Source organism: Solea solea, chromosome 19 (assembly GCF_958295425.1).
Source record: "Solea solea chromosome 19, fSolSol10.1, whole genome shotgun sequence".
Taxonomy (NCBI): Eukaryota; Metazoa; Chordata; class Actinopteri; order Pleuronectiformes; family Soleidae; genus Solea; species Solea solea.
In genome coordinates, this window is record NC_081152.1 from 9,487,013 (window position 1) to 9,504,360 (window position 17,348).

The 17,348-nt window shown below is 37.0% G+C and overlaps 4 protein-coding genes across 4 annotated transcripts in view; 3 read left to right on the plus strand and 1 right to left on the minus strand.

Moving 5' to 3' along the window:
• Nucleotides 1-194: 194 nt before the first annotated feature.
• Nucleotides 195-3,377, plus strand: bxdc2 (brix domain containing 2). The gene is made up of 10 exons (XM_058618262.1): nucleotides 195-379; nucleotides 753-864; nucleotides 985-1,028; nucleotides 1,116-1,186; nucleotides 1,274-1,323; nucleotides 1,420-1,493; nucleotides 1,898-1,948; nucleotides 2,064-2,165; nucleotides 2,307-2,435; nucleotides 3,026-3,377. The coding sequence occupies exons 1-10, from the start codon at nucleotides 230-232 to the stop codon at nucleotides 3,266-3,268; spliced, it is 1,026 nt and encodes a 341-aa protein (XP_058474245.1). The 5' UTR covers nucleotides 195-229; the 3' UTR covers nucleotides 3,269-3,377.
• A 35-nt stretch (nucleotides 3,378-3,412) lies between these two features.
• On the minus strand, nucleotides 3,413-7,701 carry rad1 (RAD1 homolog (S. pombe)). Its single transcript, XM_058618263.1, has 7 exons — nucleotides 7,602-7,701; nucleotides 5,978-6,179; nucleotides 5,795-5,903; nucleotides 5,492-5,649; nucleotides 5,161-5,261; nucleotides 4,685-4,783; nucleotides 3,413-4,165 (listed from the first exon to the last, which is right to left on the minus strand). The coding sequence occupies exons 2-7, from the start codon at nucleotides 6,170-6,172 to the stop codon at nucleotides 3,994-3,996; spliced, it is 834 nt and encodes a 277-aa protein (XP_058474246.1). The 5' UTR covers nucleotides 6,173-6,179; nucleotides 7,602-7,701; the 3' UTR covers nucleotides 3,413-3,993.
• A 365-nt stretch (nucleotides 7,702-8,066) lies between these two features.
• Nucleotides 8,067-10,117, plus strand: LOC131446422 (UPF0729 protein C18orf32 homolog). Its single transcript, XM_058617637.1, has 3 exons — nucleotides 8,067-8,185; nucleotides 9,304-9,523; nucleotides 9,770-10,117. Exons 2-3 carry the CDS (start codon nucleotides 9,341-9,343, stop codon nucleotides 9,833-9,835), a joined length of 249 nt encoding a protein of 82 aa, XP_058473620.1. The 5' UTR covers nucleotides 8,067-8,185; nucleotides 9,304-9,340; the 3' UTR covers nucleotides 9,836-10,117.
• A 1,477-nt stretch (nucleotides 10,118-11,594) lies between these two features.
• dym (dymeclin) overlaps nucleotides 11,595-17,348 on the plus strand; it is a 43,408-nt gene continuing 37,654 nt past the window's right edge. Inside the window, exons 1-5 of the mRNA XM_058617546.1 lie at nucleotides 11,595-11,817; nucleotides 13,662-13,854; nucleotides 14,166-14,218; nucleotides 14,393-14,486; nucleotides 16,026-16,162. Of these exons, the coding sequence (XP_058473529.1) occupies nucleotides 13,715-13,854; nucleotides 14,166-14,218; nucleotides 14,393-14,486; nucleotides 16,026-16,162 (424 nt within the window). The 5' untranslated portion in view covers nucleotides 11,595-11,817; nucleotides 13,662-13,714. The remainder of the gene's footprint in view (nucleotides 11,818-13,661; nucleotides 13,855-14,165; nucleotides 14,219-14,392; nucleotides 14,487-16,025; nucleotides 16,163-17,348) is intronic.

Genomic DNA, 17,348 nt, shown 5'->3' on the forward strand with positions numbered 1-17,348 from the left:
TAATACGGGTAATTTATATTATATTATATTATATTATATTATATTATATCATATTATATTATATTATATTATATTATATTATATTATATTATATTATATTATATTATATTATATTCCTACAGTACCACCTCCGCGCCACTAGGAGGCCACTTTTATTCACCGTCCGCGACCACGTGTTACGTTTTTCTATGGTCACGCGAGAGTTGTATCTGCGTTGTAGGAAACAGTCATGGCAGCGTTCAAGAGAAAACGTGGGGGACAGACTCTCGTCGGTAAAAAGGCAAAGAAAGTAAAAATTGTTGCAGACGGAGCCGATGCATCGATTGAAACCGAACAGGAGAATAATAATGAAATCACTGTTCCAGCTCCGGTGTCGGGGGTAAGTTCTCAGGCTTGTTATTAAGCCACTGCAGTTCGTTAGCTATACGGCTAATTCCAGAATTTCTGCAGCTATTTTGTTTTTGGTTTACAATGGTGGCTTTTAGTTATCACTAATCCTGTAGCATTGGCTATTATATCACTACGAAAACGTATATAATATTGACATGTATTTGGTTTCAGAATATATCGTTTAAATTTAAATTTAAACAGTACTATGAGTTGTCCACTAATGACTAACTTTATTAAATTAGCCAAATATTACATTTAATACAATATATTGGACTACATGAATATCCTAGTTAAAAAGCAAAAATATTTTTACATAAGAGGACAGTTGTAGTTTGTTTTTAAGTTGTGGAAACTTTTAACAGGGCAAATGGACCAACAAGGAAAGAGTCCTCATCTTCTCCTCAAGAGGCATCAACTTCAGAACAAGGCACCTGATGCAGGACCTGAGGACCATGATGCCTCATTCAAAAGCAGGTGGGTCACATACACTAAATGGTATTTGTCCACAGTATCCATAGACACCTGTGTTTTCTCGTATGAGTATTGCTGTGGTTATCATCATCATAATAATAAATGTTATGTTTCTTATGTTAGATACAAAAATGGACAGAAAGGACAAGCTGTTTGTTATCAATGAGGTGAGTGTGTTGTTTGTTTATTTATTAACCTCCCTCTCATGTGATTATATACACACAACAGTATTGTTAATATAAATTATATTGCAGGTGTGTGAAATTAAAAACTGCAACAAGTGCCTATTTTTTGAGGCCAAGAAGAAGCAGGACCTCTACATGTGGTGAGTGTATTATCTTTGTTACATTCTGTAAATGCTTTCCTCTAATCTCAAGCATATTTAAAGATTCAATCATATTTTTGTCCCTAGGATTTCTAACAGCCCTCATGGACCTTCTGCAAAGTTTCTAGTTCAGAATAGTGAGTAACTTATTTTGTTCAATCCTAAAATTCAACATTATAATTACATTGTCGCATGTCACAGAAAAAAAAAACGTCTTATTTTCTCCTCCACAGTTCATACATTGGCTGAACTCAAGATGACAGGAAACTGTCTCAAAGGATCCAGGCCACTGTTGTCATTTGATCCAGTGAGTACCAGTGACCAGCAAACTGAATATTTTGTTGATTTTCAACACAATGGTCGACCAAAGGGGGCGGCCCTAATTCAAAGAGAATGTATCGTGAGATCATATTACTGATTAGTAAAAAAAAACCAGTTGAATTGGAATAAAGTGGCTGGGAAATCCTGACATTTGAGTTTCTTGAAATAACAAATAATTGCTAATTCTACTTGTGATTGTCTTGTGATATCATACTAATCTCAGTATGAAAATACAGACTCTAGGGCGCAAGTTCCCATCCTTGGCGTGGGGATCTCTATTACTTAAAAATTAGAAATAATTTTCATGTTGCTGACCAATTCTTTGAATGGTAATACTTGCCAACAACTAAACAATGACTAATACTGTTTGTGAATTATTTTAACCCACAGAAATTTGACAGTGAGCCTCAGTATGCTTTATTGAAGGAGCTATTCACCCAGGTCTGTATAGAAAATGCCTGTTTGAAACTGCATACAATAATGAAACTACGTTATAACATTATTTTGATTGAAACCTGAGCAAGTGGTACATCTAATCTGTGTTTTACTGTTGCAGACGTTTTCCACTCCACGCTACCACCCTAAGAGTCAGCCTTTTGTTGACCATGTCTTCACATTCACCATTGCAGACAACAGGATATGGTTTAGAAACTACCAGGTACATTTTTTTTTTTTCTTTAAATGACTTCGTTGTCAGAGGAAGTTTTTATCTTCCACTGTGGGTGTTCTTCATTTTCAGTTTTTTAATTGTTTTTAATGCATTTCCTCAATAATTTCTGCCTTTTCTGTCCATGTTCAGATCATCGAGGAGGACGCCTCTCTGGTGGAGATCGGACCTCGCTTTGTTCTCAACCTCATTAAGATCTTTCAGGGGAGCTTTGGGGGCCCTACGCTCTTTGAAAACCCAGACTTCAAGTCTCCAAACATGGTAAAAGCCAGTCCATATCTGTTGAAATTGTATGCATAGTATTTCTGTATTTAAATTGTGCTTGTTGGTGGTCAAGACTAGTATACTTTCTGCAACAGTGAGTGTTATTAGTATTATTAGGTAGAGCGAGTCATCCTTCAACTCAAAGTTTGTGGGTTTGATTCCCGGCTCCACAAGTCTACATGCCGATGTGTCCTCAGGCAAGACACTTAACCCCAAATTGCTCCTGATGGCTGTGTCGGCAGCGTGTGAGTGGGTATGAAAGATGAGTGATAGAAAATGCACTGCATTACATGCTGCACATAAGTGCGCTGTATGAAAGTGTAAGTGATAGATGAATGGCAAAAACTGTGGTCATCAAGACTAGAAAAGTGCTATATAAATACAAACCATTTATATTACAAAGTTTAAGTTTACAGTACTGTGCAAAAGTCTCAATGCTCAACTTATTATGTCTCTCAAATTCTGCAGTCATTGGCATTTGAACTGGAAAGGGTGGTCACACTAAATGCTTGACACTGTAACCTGTAGAAGCTGTTTTTAATTTTTTTCTAAAACTGCATACGTTTCCCTTCTTTTCACACCTCTAGCACCGCAGAGAGATTCGACTTGCAGCAGCGGCAAAGGTCCGTGAGAAGCAGATGGTGAAGGAGATGCAGAAAACGAAGAGGACTGAAGCCAAGACTGATTTGACCACGGACGTTACAGCTGACGTCTTCCGGACACCTGCTGAGGAGAAGCCTGTTCTCATTGAAACAGAACCACCGGCGCCCAGAGTGGCAAAGAAAAAGAAAGTTAATGGTTACATAAGGCAAAGGATGGCACGCAGGTAGCTGTGTGGACTATATGGAGATGAGTGAATGACTTAATGTGGTTTTGGTTCAGTTTTGTCTCACCGAAGACTGATTATAATATGATTATAATAACGCATCATCACAGAAACATCACATATTTGATTGACCTAGAGACAATCTTAATTATGCACATAACATCTGGCCTTTATTGACATTGTGTGTGGATTCATACATCATAAATATTATGGCGTTGCTGGTCATAAAAGTATGAGCTTTTATGATGCTGACTTTTCCTTTATCATCAGTTTGTGTTTGTCTACAATTGTTTTCTATGCCATGGTAATAAAACAAAAAAAAATCTAACCTTTTGTCGGTATCATGTCTATTTCAAGTCTTGAAAGGTGTCCGCATACACAATTCAACAGGGGCACATTATAGCAGAGTAGTAATGCATATGCAGATAAATCTAAGCTACATGCTCGTTACAGGCAGTGAAATCAAATGAAAGTAGCTGGGTCTCCATAGTAACACTAGTACATTACACCAGTAATGTTCCACTTCAATGTCAGCATATGGCAAATTATGAACAGGTTGTTAAAACAATGCCAACTTTCTCACTGGGTCCATTTTGCCAACAAATCATCCTGCTTTTTATTCAATGGCTGTGCTGCGTCCTTAGTCTTCTTATTCTTGGTCAAAGCATCTGGGCTCTTCTGAAGTGAAAGTGCTTATTTAAAAGGAGGGTTAATGTATGTGCTCCGTGATCACTCCACCTCCTCATCAGGGCAACAGTAATATTCTACAAAACAAATCTGTCCATCATCGTTCCTGACCAGGTACTGCAGAGAGAGGAAACCCCTGCTGTCTGTCCTCACAGACACTTTACTGGACAAAGCCAGGGCTTTGGTGGAAGGCTTCAGCAGGGACATCTTATACCTGTCAGCATTAAACAGAAGGGACAAAAAAGAATCAAGAGCTTTAATAACACAAAGTGCTCTGTGTGGTGTGTGTCATTTTAATACAACAAGTGATAGACAGTATTTATGATATCTACTGTTGTGAGTGAATGTTTCCTGACAACAAACGTAAATTACAATATGAAATAATGCAATGAGCAAATCAAAAAGGCTGCAATTTATTCATTCACCTTTTTGATTGTTCGATGCCAATTACAAGTGCACTTAAAAGGCTATTCATATCCTGAAAGTACTTAATATTCTGATGCTCGATATTCTGATGCTCGATCTACTAACTAAAAGTCCTACACACTCACGGATGTTGTCACATACACACTCTGGTGGACAGAGCTCTGCTTAAGTTGTAGGGTGCTTTGCAATCTACACAATAGTGATAACATCAATTTGATTGCTGGTGTGTATTGATTTATCAAAGTTGAAGAGTATCCATGGGAAAATGTTCACACTAATTCATTCACTGCTATGACGCCGAGCTCACCTGTTGGTTTGTGTTTTGGTGCACCGAAACAGCTCCATCATCTCTGAGTCTTTGGGATAATCATAATGAGCATTTCCAGAATTCCCAAAAGTTGACAGCCTGAGCAGAGGAGGAAAAAAAAAATCAGTCAAAGAAAAGGTTAGAATCTGTATATTCCAAATAATATACACATTTGTTTTGCCTGCTTCCATGAAAAGACTATTTGGTTGATTTAATTATTGTTTAAAGATTAAATGTCTGTACAAAATCATACATTAAGTAGTAATGCCTTGATAATTTAAATGACAATGACAGTATTATGAAACACTCATTATTTATTATAATATTTGACAACAAGGACAATAAGGAATACATTAGTTATATCCCTTTTAAATCGTTCACTTGATGTAACACCACATCTTTGTTTGCTAATGCTATATAAATAAGAGCACAATAACTGATGAGGGGAATAATAGTTTTCTTGAATGACAACAAACCTAAAGTACGGCTGGCTTGGAGACATGGTGATCTGGAGCACCTCACTGGTCATATCCAGTTCAGAGAAGGGTTCTTTTAGGCTCTCTGACACCAGGATCACCTTAAAAAGACGAAAAGACAGATATGAAGTAATCATTTATACTGTTCTTCATCAACTTTATGTAAACAGTTACTGTTTTCACAGTACAACTGTCTTCCATGGTCCTAAATCTAAAATGTTCAGTAGTAGCTGTAGGAGCTATAAGAAGTGATTATTATTGGCTTGACACTTGATTTTATAAATACAACTGTTGTATTCCAGTTTCATTATATGAAAATGTAGAAACTCACCTTGTTAGTGACGTTGGTGCTGCAGAACTCAAAGTCAATGGGCTCCTCTGGTTCTTGTGTGTTGATCTTACACACAGTCACCACACCACCCTCCTCCAGGAACAAGGTCAGGGGATAACCATATCCTCTGTAGCACATCCGCAAGGCTGTTGATACTCCTGACACCAGACAAGGGTGATAATGAGCATGGTGAGACCTGAGAGGGATAATTATATGGCTAAAAATGAACTAATGTAGACAATTGTGCAAATACAAGTATGTGGTTTGTTTCCTCTCTTATTTTTTGCTTTCCTTTTAGTTTACCTGGCACTGTGCTTCCTCCAAAGATATTGAGACAGTCCAACAGAACAGTGAGATTGACCTGGAAACCCACCACATCTTCTTTTATGGTGAACTCTTGAAATATCTCAGCCTGTAATAAAATGAATAAGTTATTCATTGTATCAAAGGAGATACATGATCATTATAAATGTTAATCAAACACACCTGAATGAAAGCATTGGCTTGCAGACACTTGGAGTCCTCCACGGTGACCTTCAAGCCGTTGGGTGTAGCGTTAAAGATGGCATGGTCTTTGAAGGTGATAGCTTTCAGTATGTTGGAGAGATTGCGGGCATTATCCAAACTGGCTACTAACACGTATTGTTCATCATCAGCCTGTGACTGCGTGGACAGAGGCATTGTCACACTGAAATAACAAATGACAAAAGTGATCAGTGGCAAAATTGTCCGCTACATTTTGAATGATTCTGGGCTGCCCCAGATGAAAGATGACCACACATGAAACAATTATGGTGATTTCTTTGGTCTTAAACAATGATGAGAGAGGTTCAAAGATGGCCATGACACAATTTTGCAACTAAATATAGTCTGCAAAACGTTTATGACAGGACATTTAGAATGACCATCTCACAGTGTGCACTGCTATAACCTTCTTCTACAATACTACCTACCACTTTACACTTAACATACATCATACTTAATGTCATACTCAAGTTTATAGATCCTGGCACGGTGCACATTATTTGTAAGGATCTTACAAATAAGGGCTAAAAGGGTTCATTTAAATGTTTTTATGTTAAAAAATGTTAACAGACATTTCTCTTCTATTTCTTGGATACCATTTTGATGCTGAAGAAGTTACGCCTACACATAAACTGAGATTATAAACAGGTTGTTAAAAATACCATTTCAGATTTGTGAAACGTATAATGCATTTCTAAAAATACAAAAACGACATAAAGAAGCACTATATTAAATTAAGACTTGTCGAAAATGAAAAACACTTGTTTTAAACAGTTGTGATGTCGTATGTGGAATGAAACAGCATGTGAGACTCATTCGCGGACTTCTCTTCCTGTCTTTAGTTTCTTAGGCTGCGAATAATAATTTATAGCAGTGGTTCCCAAACTTTTTTTGTTGGGCCCCCCTTTGGAAGAAGAAATTTCCCGGGGGCCCCGCGACATTTTTGCTTTAGCGAAATAACCTCAATATTGTTTTGTGAGAAAGTGATTTTCTAATAAAAATATGAAATGTGCAATTATAACTATAATAGCGTCATTTTTTAAACAATAAATACATTTGGATAACAAAGACTACTTTACAAATATCAATCATTTGCTGTGCAATTAATTTTTTTGTTTTAACAATACAAATGCTGTCCCCTGCCAATGTTTTGAGACACAACACACAGAGAGGTCTTTGGTGGCATTTTCTGGTCTTGGGTTTTGGTCGTCGTGAATCATTGTTCCGTTCGGCTGACGTTGGCTTGTTGTTAGTTACACAGTTTTCTTTTTGCCCCTCAGAAACTTCCTTATTATCCAAATCCTGTCACCAGTGTAGGTTTTGTTGTGGTACGTCACTTAAATGAGTCCAGCTTACAGCGAGACCAAAAGTTCCGCCTGCTAAACTTTAGTTAGGACTCGCGCCCCCCAGTTTGAATAAAAGTGCGCGTTTAGTTTGACATGATTTTACTCGATGACGCTGGCTACATGGCATCGAGAAAACAGCAACCTACCACATAATACTGTGCACGTTTTCACATCTACAGTGAATAAATATTTCTAGAACACTTCAGTTTAACTTGTGTAATGAGTAACAAAACACTTACAAAGCTGTAATTCAGAATTTAGTACTGTTATGTTTTCAAGAACAGCGCCACGGTGTTCCGCTTCTCTCTTGCACGTCCGGCGGAAATTAGGTTTATGTTTCTTCTTCTTTGGTTTTGGCAGCGCAGACGCAACAGCGGGGTATAGCTGCCCCCTACCGTTTACAATTTAGAACCAGTCCACTTGCCACAATTTCTTCATTTTAGTCAACCTATCAAGGTTGAGTAAAGTACGCAGAGTAATAAGTATTTATTGTAATGATGGGGATAATTATTTAAATCATTTGTGGAATTTTGTAATATTAATTTGTAATTTGTTTCTCTTATATCAGTTATCTAAGTTGTTGTTTTTGAGGTTTTTTCCCCCCTTTAAATTAATTTTTGTATCAGAGAATCTGTTGGGAAACATTTTACTGTATGTGCGCATATAGAGTAATGTTGCCCTGTACCTGCGGGGGGCAGTATTACGCTATATTACGTACAGCCTACCGAAAGCCTAGGAGAAGAAGAAGGACGGAAGAACAATCGAGAAAAGCCCAGTCTTTCCTGTCGGTTTGTGGCAACAACGGTATTACGAACCGTGTCAGGTGAGGTTTATTGTTTGTACAAGTATTTTTTGCTTTGTATTGTCTGGTTGTTAAATGTCTATCCTGCTGGTAAACTACACATTCTTACACTTGTTCATTTATCTACCGCGCGATAGCAGACAGTTAGCCTTAGCTAATAGTCAACAAGATGGCAACTCAGGTTAAATATTAAGATTTATGTGGATCTACATGTCTATTTATTATTGCGAGCGGTTTAAACATTTAATCGGTAGGGCATTCACTACCGATATCTGCAACGTCTTCTTACTAGTCTTCTTACTAGTCAAAACTACAGTTACAGATATCCGTAATTTAGTGGTTACTAGTCAGAATTACGTCACTTTTGCCATTAATGTGTATGGGGATTGTCATTATAGCGATCTCCAAATTGTGTATACCCACGTCATTATGACTCGTCATAATTCAATTTCAAGATTTATTTAATTATCCTCAATTGAAGATATCTACACTGTAATTTTAAGACATCTTGAATTAAGCTTCAGATAGTCAGTAGTAAAAACTGAAGTTTTGACGAGTAAGAATCACGGCACAGATATGTATAACTGTAATTCCAAATAGTCAAACGTGGAGATTTAATGTTTGAAAGGCTTGCCATATGAGAAACCTCACAGCTTGGTTTGAGCATTTTAAATAAAGGACTTCACAATAAATAAAATATATCAACGTTCCTAAAGAGCTAGTTGAATTCTTGCTCACGAAGACAGGCTGCAAGACACTGCAGTTGGATATTATGATTCAATTTATTTACAATGGAGTTAGATTTTTTATCTAGTAATTTCAACAGCTCAGGTTAGAGATCTTTTTGTTTCGAGTGCAGAAAAGGTTTCAATATTGGTTAGTAACAACAATACATTTATTTATATAGCACTTTTCAAAACAAGGTTACAACGTGCTTTGAAAGTATATAACTTTACGATATTAAAACAACAGATGATAAAAAAATGAATAAAACAATCAGTTAAAGAAAACAATCAAATAATGCATTTTCATTTTCTCACAGTATTCACATTGGCTACTGCATTTACCCAAATGCCTGAATAAATATCTGTAAATACAGCTGGATATCTTTATAAAAATAAATGTCTTTTTTTTCCCAGGGTCTTCATTTTGGACATTTTGGTCTGAGCTGCAGTCATGGTGTGCATTCCCTGTATTGTGATCCCTGTCCTTTTGTGGGTCTACAAGAGGTTCCTGGAGCCAATCATTTATCCCTTCATTTCACCATTCATCAATAAATTTTGGACCAAAAAAGCTGTCAAGGAGACGAATGGAACTAGTGACCAAAACGTTAGTGAAAACAGTCATTTGACTTGCAAGGTAAGCAAATAAATACATTTCAAAAGTCTTTCTCCTTTCTATGATACTGTGGTATTTGGAATTATACATAGTTTTTAAAAAATACTTTAAATCTTGTGATATTAATTTCAACTCGCCTGAGGTGCACAGAAGCATATCTTAAAAATATGTTACATTGAACATAATTTAATGGAACGTTAAGAGTCACGCAACCTCATCATGACTAATACTTTCAGTTGTTTAAAAAAAAAAATGCTTTCGTTTCAGACTGAGAGCAACGGTGACGCCACTGCTAATGGAACAACTATAGCCGCGGATAAGAAGACAGACTGACAGCTTCAAATCTTAATAATACATATAAAACACTGTAAATATTTCAGTAATATAATATAGATTATAATATAGATAAACTATGAATTTCCATTTCTGTCTTCTTTGGATTGAGTGATTTTATTATTTGCAGAAATTGTCTGAAAGAATGATTTATTTTCACTTGTGTTCCTGCTTATCTTGAAATAATGTATGTATTTTATTGGATGTGCAGTCTCAGCTAATTTGTTTTTTAAAGACATTTACACTTTAACACCATCTTGAATTAAAAAATGATGATCCATATCTTGCTTCTTTTTTTTATTCTGTGCTTCCTTCCCAAACAGTTTTTTTTTTACTTCACACTGAAATATTTAAGAAATGATATGGGCTTTTAAACAGATTTTTGTAGCAGCAGAAGTACTTGCTTGTTTAACAGAAGCTGGAATAATAATTTGTAATGAATAATTCCACATTCATCTTTGGAATCTGGTGCTTTCTAGCAGTAAAGCACAAAAAGGATTTATGAATTCCCTTTTCAGCATTATATTCTTTAATGTGCAGTATAAATATAATGTTTAGCAGGAAGTTAAATCCCTGCTCCTGTTTTAATAATAATCAGAAAGAAAGATGAAACAGAAAGATTTTTCTTTCCATTTCACCAAAAACTTTGCAAGGTTTGTAATCATTCGACTGTATTGTTTTCTTAAGACAATTCAGACTTTATTATGTACTTGTAAAATACAAACAAGATTTTAATGACAAAATAAGTGAATATACTGTAACAAGGAGGGATCTGCAAGTCTGCACAGCTGGGACTAATAATGAACACAGATTATTTAATAAATAATAGTAATAAAATTATTTTTTACATGTAAAGTTAAAGTTGGTTTCTCTTGCATGTTTAAAAACAATTTAAATACAATAAAACTGACAGATAATTGAATCGTTTTCAAATCGAAATTGCAATTTGAAATACATTTTAGCAAATGAGAAGGTTGCAATTTATTCTAAATTGTTCGCGATTGCTTGTGCTATGCAAATAAACAGGAATACATGGATCGATTTATATGGTTCAAGTCATCACCTTGCATCAATGAGTGGTCAATGAGAGTCAATCTTGAACTGAATCGGGAATGTATTGTAAGTTAAATCGCAAACTCAATATCTGTCAGTGAATGTCCCATATTCAAACTTTTTAAGCGAAAAAAATATTCTGTAATAAAAACAGAAATTACCACAAGTTCTGACCAGTACTAACCGGGTTGTGTTCAGACCTTTTCTTTACAGTTTTTGAGAAATTTAAAATTAAAAGTCCCATGTTCATGCTTCACACTATCGAAAATGTATCAATTCGAGACAAAAACATTTCCACAAGTTCTGTGACATTTTTACTGTACAATTTTTGAGAAATTTCAAATTAAATGTCACATATTTGCATTTTTAATAGAAACAATCTGTACTTTGAGATGTAATAAATATCAACCTTTCCATAAGTTCTGACCAGGACTGACTATGTTGCGTTCTGGACATCTTTAACTACTAACATAGTGCAGATCTCGTTCCATACTGTAAACTGTAAAAAATCAATTTGACTAGTAAACACTGAATTGCAGATATCTACAGCTGTTAAAACTGCTTGCCATAATACCTGTGTTATTAGGACTGGATCTATATTTGTTCAGATAAACGCCAGTGTGAGCGTAGAAAATGAAGGTTTAGATCGGTCACTTGTTTTCTATGTGCCCTATTTCTATCTGCAACGTCACATGCGTAAATGACGTCAGTGCCCAAGGGGTGGCGACGTGTTAAACATGGCTGAAAGGGGTCTGTAGTGTAAACTTGAAAGCCTAATTTTACACAGAAAATTAAGCATTTGCCTTCGTTAAATACGCTCGAAAAACAAAGTGGAACAAGCTGTGTAGTGACACGAAGAAACCCGTTGCCAGTAAAAACGTCCTGAGAGCCGAGAGAGTTAAGGAAACTACGAGAAGCATTTATGACAGGTAAGTCGAGCGGTCAGCTGATAGCAAAACAAGCAGTGGACGTTAGCTTGTATTTCTGGACAGTTACTTATCAATCTACAATCATATGTGCATTTGACCCAGCTGTTAACCGGTGCTGGTTTCTGGGCTGTGAGTGCATCATGTTAGCTGTAAAAGTCTCTGAGGCGCAGGTACTTGACTGTGCTTGAAGCAGGATGAGCTAGCTAACGTCCTGACTGTAGGTTGACTGAGGGAGCATACACAACTAAACAGGGACGAGAAACAACACTCTGTATGCAAACACAATTTTGGTCTCCATTATTTTTAAGAATACTATAAAAATTAATGGCTTGTATTTGTGACATTTGGAATACTACATCCTTGTTTACTCCGTGTGCTTTTACCTCTTCTTCTGTATGAGCCTATTCACAAATCTAGGTTGACTGGCTACACCTATGTGTCTAAGGTGTGTCAGTGGATAGGATAAAAAACAAATCCTGGATCCTGGTTTGTCCTCTTCTGCTGTTGAGTATTGTATTGCAGTGCTTCTCAAACTTACATACATACCTAGTATCCCCTGAGAAAATTTGCACCAGAAAATTTGAGCAAAGTCAGTTAAGGACCTTTCACAAGAGGCCGATCTATTCCCAATAAGGTAATTTGCTGTCATCATCATCTTCTTCCTCACACACACTTCAGACACTGGTATAGCAGAATTAGGGCAAGCTGGAACGAGAGATAAGGTGAATTGAATTATTATTATTTGTGTTATTTGTTTAATTTTCTATGCACTACTTGCACTCCCAAGTATCACCATAGGAAGCTCACATACCACTGGTGGTACACATACCACAGTTTGAAAACCATGTGTATTGGAATGTAAAAGGCTACAAACCTGTTTTATCTATGTATTGTATACATTGCTTGATACAGTAGTTGATGAAGCCCGTTATAATGTTCATAATTTAGTGCAGTTTGTGGTGCTGTATTGCATATGCTGTATGTTTCTATTATTTTTGCTTCCTATCATTGAGATTAAGAGACAGCAATACAATTCAGCAGCTCCAAAAACCTCATATTCCAAATTACTCCAACTCTGTTGACAACACAACAAAACATAACTTGTCATAACCAAACAGGTTTCTACTCCAAATAGCAGCCTGTCATGACATCACCCAGAAGAATCTGAGCTATTGTGAAGCCTTGAGATTTGTTATTTGACTAGGCGCTTGAGGTGTTTGCAACTGAAAATTCACAGACATCTCACCTCCAACCAGGCTGTTAGTCGCATTTGTGTCCACACATATGTGCCGTCTATTGTCCTTTAAATGGGAATATGATTTTTTTAAATTGCCACCATGTTCTGTTGAAGAAGACCTGAAACCATTAAGGAGTCACCCCCTGGTTTTAATTATGTTGTTTCTTCCAGGTTTGCCTTACCACAAGACTACATTTACTTTTGATATACTGTATACGTATATATATTTTTTCTACTTCAGCACCCAGAGAATAGAAAACTTCTGCCAAAGCGGCTTAGTTTCCCATTAGTTTCCCATATCTGTACTCTGTACTCCTGAATATGTATCCATGTAAGGATCATTACCAGATTTTTTTTCCTTGAGTTATAACTCAATCTCAAACTCAATAACTTATCACCAGAAAATTTCATTAAAATACATCCCTTTCTCTATGAGTCATGCTGCCCACAGACAGACAAAGACGAGAGAAAACATAGCTCATTTTTAATACAGCCTTATAAACATTATATTCTGTATATTCTGCGCTTTTACACATGTAATTGTTTGTAACATAGTTGTTCATCATGTAGGGTGATGCTAAAAATTAAACCATTCCCTCTGCTCCAGGATCTGGCATGTGCCTGGTGAAAAAGCCGTAAAGGGTGGTGAGTCTGGTAGAGATGGGAGCTAACACCAGCCAGGTCAGTGACCTGTCTGAAAATCCAAGCCTCAAGGCCCTGGTGGGCACAGAGTCCATATCAGAGAATGACCCCTTCTGGAATCAGCTCATCTCCTTCACCTTTGTCAGTCCCACCAGCAGGTAAACATGGGTCCAGCTGAAGAGCTGTTGGTAATGTGTAGGGTCACAGTACTTCAGTTAATCTATTTGTTAATTTAATTAAATAATTCATTACTTGGTTGTGTGACAGAGCTGGCGCCTTGAACCTGAACTTATTTTGTGTTAACCATTAATCTCTCAAATGTATCTAATGCACTAATTGTTATTACTGAGATCATAAACAAAATTGTGTTGCAAGCCCCGGAGAGGGACAAGCCGAACGAAATAAAAACAGAAACTTGCAAACTTTTAAGCATGTTTTCATTTTCTTTACATCTCTCTCCTGCTAACAGTGGAGACTCAAAGTTGCTGGAAGAAGCTGTCGTCCCCCTGGCCAAAACCCTGAGTATGTTAGTTTTATTGTGATTTCATCTGTGTATGTTTTCTGTCCCCAGTTGAGTTGTTAATACTGATAATATTAATATATAATCTCTGAAGTTTAAGTTAGAACATCAGAATGTTGTATGTCAAGTCTTCTTTAGGTCATGTTGACCGTGTTCTGTTTTTTTTGTCTTCCAAGTTGAAAACAATCCCAGAACAGGGAACTTTGGCTCTCTCGTGAGAGTTTTTCTGGGAAGAACCAAAGAACTGAAGATCTCTACAGAATGTGAAGAGTGAGTATGGGAACCTGTGAGAAGAGAGTCAGCTGAATGTGTTTGTAATAAATGCTAGCCATTACATTGCTTGATCACAGTTGGCCAGGGATTCCCTAGTTTTCAAAAGCAAAATAGAAATGGTTGGAGTTTCCCATGAGAAAACTGCTGAGGTATAACCATCAACACATGTGACATCATTCAGCTCTCACTGCCAAACTAATTTTCCAGATTTTAATCCTGCCCAAATCACCAAATGCCTCTGGTGGAAAATCTTCATTCTGTGCTGAACATCATTAGAGGTTGAAGTTATCTCTGTTTGTATCCCCAGAAACAAACCTACATTTTTTGGATGTAACATAATTACCATGTGCAAATTGCCAATTTGTGGAACTGATTACACACCACTGTGTTGGTGTTTAGTGGTTATGAAACACTGTGGTTTTTACTGGATGGTTCCGATCATTTTTTATCCTCTACATTGGTTTTGTACCAATCTTGGCCCAATTTTCTGTCTCTGCTTTGAATAAACAAGTTCTTGTTTATTCAAAGCATATGTTCATTCTGCAGAGTCATTGAGAGTGATGATGACTGACCTGTTTGCACCATTTTCTTTGTTGTCAAAAAGGAGGATGTGCAGCAGTTTGTTTAAACAAGTGTCATCATTTTTCAAAGCTCAGATTGCCAAACTACAATATATAACCTTTGTAGGAGAAGAGCTCAGTTTAATTTGGTTAAATACATAAGGATCTGTCTCACTTACCGGTGTAAACTGAGCAACTCTATGATCTATATGTATAACAAAATAGAACACATGAAAAAAATACAAATGTAGCTCGATGACGCACCAGAACCGTAGTTAGTATAACGTTTCCTCAAATGCTGTACTGATTTAAAAAAAACACAAAAAACAGCACTCTTTCTTATTGGTTTACTCATTTATTTATGAGTAACTGCACCTGCTCCTACACTACTACCTTTGGTTTGCTAGTTGACCTGTCTTTGTCTTGCAAATATGTCTTCTCTGAATGCAAAAACATGCAGAAAAGCTCTGGCACTTGATTTAAAATTCCTGAAGACAAGGAAACAAAAGTACAGATAAAAGAACAGACATTTGCTGTGAGGGTGCAGAGCAAGAGAGAGAGCAGGACTGCAACACATCATTAAACTGTGACTAAAATGGTGAAAATGTTTGCTTATCTACATGTTTGTTGAATAGGCGGGATGATAACTGAGCTTTTACTTTTATATTCTGTGCAAGCACTGACGACCTACGATGTTCACCTCTTTTAATCCCTGCTAAAGTGTGTGTGGGGGGGGGGGGGGCAGTTGGCAAGGTGGTTAGTAACACATTTTCCTGTCAGTCAGAAAATATAGTATTTATTGCTTTATGCACACTTTGAATTTACATATTGTCATAGAACCTACATAGCCAGCCAAGTAAAGAAAGGGCATAAACAAAAGTAGAACGGATCCACTTTTGCTCATCCATCACAATGTTCTTGTTTCCTTCACAGTCCTTGAGTCTTTTTTTTTTCTCTCTCTCTCTCTCCTCCGCAGTCAGCTGTTCATCTGGCAGGCGCACAATGCGCTGTTTATGATTCGTTGCATGCTGAAGGTGTTCATCAGGGAAATGAGTGAGGAAGAACTGCACCTGCAATTCTCCTACCAGGAGAGGGCACCAGGCTCCTTTGGAGGTAAGCTCAACAGATTGAGTTGGGAAAAGGAGAGGTGTGCCGCAGGGAGATTGAAATGGGGCCACACGTTGCAGTAAGAAACAGTGAATGCCTGTCATTTCTCTACAGGTGGAGCTACTAGCAGTTGCACTGATTAAGATGAAAGTGCTTCATGTCATTTTGACGCAGTTTTAGACTTTACTCAAAATCCCCAACATCTGCTAAGAAATCTTACCAATGTCAAAAAAGTACTTGACTCCCATCAGACGACTCATGAGGTGCAAGTTATTAAAATGTACCCACAAGGGTCAAATGTGTAACACTTTCCCTTATACCTAAAGAGAGATGAGAAATTAAATTTTTAATTGAGCACAAGCACCCCTGGCTACTGACCTGGATCAGTCGTCTCCTAGAGACTCTGTTAATAAATGTCCAAATCTGCATCCGCAGACTGCACGTCATTTTTTTGGGGGGCGGCCTCAGAGAAAGGCTTTGTCTGAATGAAGTTGCGTGAGTTAGATACAGTGTTCTGTTATTTTTTGACATGGTACTCATTAAACAAGCAGTAGCCTCTTAAAACACAACACAGACACACATGTTAATCCCCGTTAGGGGTGGGTCAAAATACCGATTTGGTGATATATCGTCGTCCTTCCTCGTGCAATGTGATAATCAATATGCCAGAGCAAATATTGATATTTTAATTAACAAATTAAGGCTCTGCCAGTTTCACTCGCCCAGCAGTGAGGGAAACTTGGGCAGAAGTTACCTGGCTGAAGAATAGGGAGTTTACAGCGGGATAATGCTGGAGAAAGCTACATTAACAGATGACCCATCCATGTTCAATACATAGACATTATGCACTTTATTCTCTATCTTGTGAAAAAAATAGGAACGGTGATCATATAGCGATACATGAATTTCTCTGTGAGATGAATAAAGTATCTATCTATCTATCTATCTATCTACATCATGATTGTCTTACAATATATGGATTATCACAGAATCTTTGTATCATGATATTATTGGTATCGTGGACCATGTATCGTGTATTGTATCGTATAGTGCATGCTCAAGCGGCTCACTACTGCTGATGTCCTTTGCTACCAAAATTTGAAATTGAATGACAACACATGTTTTGATATTGGATACCAGAAAAGTATTAACGTTTCATACCTAGCTCTAACTGTGATACATATACTTTATC

Bases quoted from the DNA above. Each gene is read 5' to 3' on its own strand.
- bxdc2 (XM_058618262.1), top strand. From the start codon at position 230: ATGGCAGCGTTCAAGAGAAAACGTGGGGGACAGACTCTCGTCGGTAAA. The intron at 380-752 runs GTAAGTTCTCAG...AACTTTTAACAG, and splicing joins TTCCAGCTCCGGTGTCGGGG to GGCAAATGGACCAACAAGGA. The intron at 1,949-2,063 runs GTCTGTATAGAA...TTACTGTTGCAG, and splicing joins TGAAGGAGCTATTCACCCAG to ACGTTTTCCACTCCACGCTA.
- rad1 (XM_058618263.1), bottom strand. From the start codon at position 6,172: ATGCCTCTGTCCACGCAGTCACAGGCTGATGATGAACAATACGTGTTA. The intron at 4,784-5,160 runs GTTTGTTGTCAT...TCCTCTGCTCAG, and splicing joins CCAAGCCAGCCGTACTTTAG to GCTGTCAACTTTTGGGAATT. The intron at 4,166-4,684 runs GTGAGCTCGGCG...TAATGCTGACAG, and splicing joins ACCAAAACACAAACCAACAG to GTATAAGATGTCCCTGCTGA.
- LOC131446422 (XM_058617637.1), top strand. From the start codon at position 9,341: ATGGTGTGCATTCCCTGTATTGTGATCCCTGTCCTTTTGTGGGTCTAC. The intron at 9,524-9,769 runs GTAAGCAAATAA...CTTTCGTTTCAG, and splicing joins ACAGTCATTTGACTTGCAAG to ACTGAGAGCAACGGTGACGC.